This window comes from Pygoscelis adeliae, unplaced genomic scaffold, assembly GCF_000699105.1.
Source record: "Pygoscelis adeliae isolate BGI_AS28 unplaced genomic scaffold, ASM69910v1 Scaffold34, whole genome shotgun sequence".
Lineage (NCBI taxonomy): Eukaryota > Metazoa > Chordata > Aves > Sphenisciformes > Spheniscidae > Pygoscelis > Pygoscelis adeliae.
The window spans coordinates 1,718,905-1,721,187 of NW_008824658.1; the positions used below are offsets into that span (position 1 = coordinate 1,718,905).

At 63.8% G+C, this 2,283-nt stretch overlaps 1 protein-coding gene across 1 annotated transcript in view; it reads right to left on the minus strand.

The window, feature by feature from the left end:
• Positions 1-1,872: 1,872 nt before the first annotated feature.
• GM2A (GM2 ganglioside activator) overlaps positions 1,873-2,283 on the minus strand; it is a 5,601-nt gene continuing 5,190 nt past the window's right edge. The window contains 2 exon segments of the mRNA XM_009322742.1: positions 1,873-2,036; positions 2,159-2,283. The exon segment at positions 2,159-2,283 is cut by the window's right edge and continues 8 nt beyond it. Coding sequence (XP_009321017.1) covers positions 1,881-2,036; positions 2,159-2,283 — 281 coding nt within the window. The 3' untranslated portion in view covers positions 1,873-1,880.

A 2,283-nucleotide genomic window follows, 5' to 3' on the forward strand; every position in this document is an offset into this window, starting at 1 on the left:
GACGCGGGCACGGCTGAGCGCTGAACCCCTCCACGCGTGGGCAACGAGGAGCATCCCCCCCCGAGAGGGGCCACTCCTTCGGCGAGGCCTGCAGAGCAGGGCGGGCTGGCAGGGAGATAGATGGTCGCCGGGACAAGCGACGCCCCCGGAGACCCCCAGCGTGGGCTGTGCCCCCCGAGGGCGGGGGCCTGTGTCCCCGTGTCCGAAAGCAGCGCCTGCAGATCCCCGCTGTGCCCCTTGCACAGGAGCCGGCCTCGGCGCTGCTCGCACTCAGCTCTTACGGCCACAGCATCCTCCACCGCTGCCCCCACCCCAGCCCCAACACCACTTTCGCTTCCCCCAGCTCAAAACCACGGCCCCGCTATTTTAAGGGAAACAAATGCCACCCCCAGGTCACCCCCAGCACCAAGAGGCACCAGCTCCAATTCCTGGTAAAAAGATTTATTAAGAACCTGCAGTACCTGCCCAAAAGGAGGATGCCTCCCTGGCACGGGCGCTGCGTGGCAGCGGCGAGCGGGATGAGAGGGTTAGTGCTTCTCCAAGCAAAACACACCTGGGTCAGGCCCAGCAGCAGGATGAAACGGAGCAAGTCGAGGGCACAGAAAGGTGGGGGGGGCACGTCTGCGTAGCAGAGGACCTCCCGCCGGGGCAGTAGTTAAGGCGTATAAAGTGCTTGGAGGAAGACCAGCCCTACAGAGAGGCTAAATAATGTGAGCAGGCAGGGACGGTGAGGAAGCGAGGGATGAGGGGGGCTGGTGGGTCACCTGCACCCTGCGGGGACCTGGCGTAGGTGGGTGGTGTCAGACATACGCCCTGCCTAGAGCAGCAGGCAGGAAGGATACTGCCTGCCCACACCTCGGCCCCCAGCCACGACCGGGAGATGGACTTCAGGGCCCCCAAATAGAACCCAGCCTGCTGGTCTTCATGGTCATCTCCCAGTCCACCCCATGTCCGGGATGCTGCTCCACGTGGTGGGGTTGCCTCTGCCGGTGCACGGGAAGGATGGTCCCCAGTGCAGCGTCCTGCCTCGGCTCAGTCCCAGTAGCAAAATGAGATGAGTGGGACTTGTCCTCGGCCAGGCTGTGCCCCAGCTCCCCGTCACAGCCGTGTGTCCCCCCGGAGCGAGCGCAGCCCATGTCCAGCCACCTCTCCTGCTGCTGGGAGCAGCACCAGCAGCTTGGTCCTTCGCGAGTGGAAACATCAGTCGGGGGGTTGGGCGGCTTCAGTCCTGTTGTGCTTGTGATGGTTGTCGCAGCAGGGACACAGGGAGGTGCCCTCACCAGTGCCTCGTGCCACCGAGCTGGTCCCATGAGCAGGACCAGGGATGCGCCAAAGGCAGACCCAGAGCTGCCATGGGGGGACAGGTCTCCTGTGACCACTTTGGGGACACTTCTGCAAAACAGCCCTGTGCTCCGGCTGGAGATGGTGGGGGCAAGCAGGGACATCCTCCGCAACTAATCCTGCCTCCCTTCAGCCTGCCCCAGCACTCCCAAACGCTCCCTCGCCCCATGGAGTGCTCCAAGAAATATTGCTTTTCCCTGGAATGTTTTTGTCTAAAATACCCTGGATGGGATTAAGAGAAAAAAAGAGAAACTGGGTAAAAAATAACTACCCCCAGGTCACACTGAAAGGCTGGGGTTAGCTCCACGGCCACCCTGTCCGGGGCAGGGGACACCCTAGTGATGGGGCTGGGGACAGCACGACAGCTGGAGGGGCCTTTCTGTGTTTAGCAGGGGAGAGGGGCACCGAGCGGGGTATGGGGGCTGCCTCCTCCTGGCAGTGGGAGGAATGCAGCTCGCAGGGACAGGTTGGGATGTGATGGGGTGCAACTGGAGGGGATGGGACAGGGGACCAGGCGGCCCCCCCCCCCCCCCCACTCCTCACTGGGACTGCAGGGAGAAGGCCAGCTTGACGCAGGCGAGCTCCTCCCCGCTGCTGCTGACGGCCACCCGGACGCGGTAGTTGCCGTTGGTCATCCAGGCAGGCAGCTCCACATCAGGCAGGACGAAGTCGCTGGCTGGCAGGGAGTAGGAGCCCTGCAGAGAGAGGGGACATGTAGGCAAGCTGCCAGCCAAACCCCCCCCAGCCCCACACCAAAGGGCACAGTGGTACCCGGCAGCACTGCCAGCATCGTGCCGGCTGGGGGGTTCAGGCGTACCGCTTTGAAGGGGCAGTGGCAGGGGATGCCGTAGGTAAGCAGGGGCTCCGGGCAGGTCGTGCCAGGCGGGATGAGGTTGTCGAGGATGGTGCAGACATCATCGTAGGTGCAGCTGCCCAGCTCGT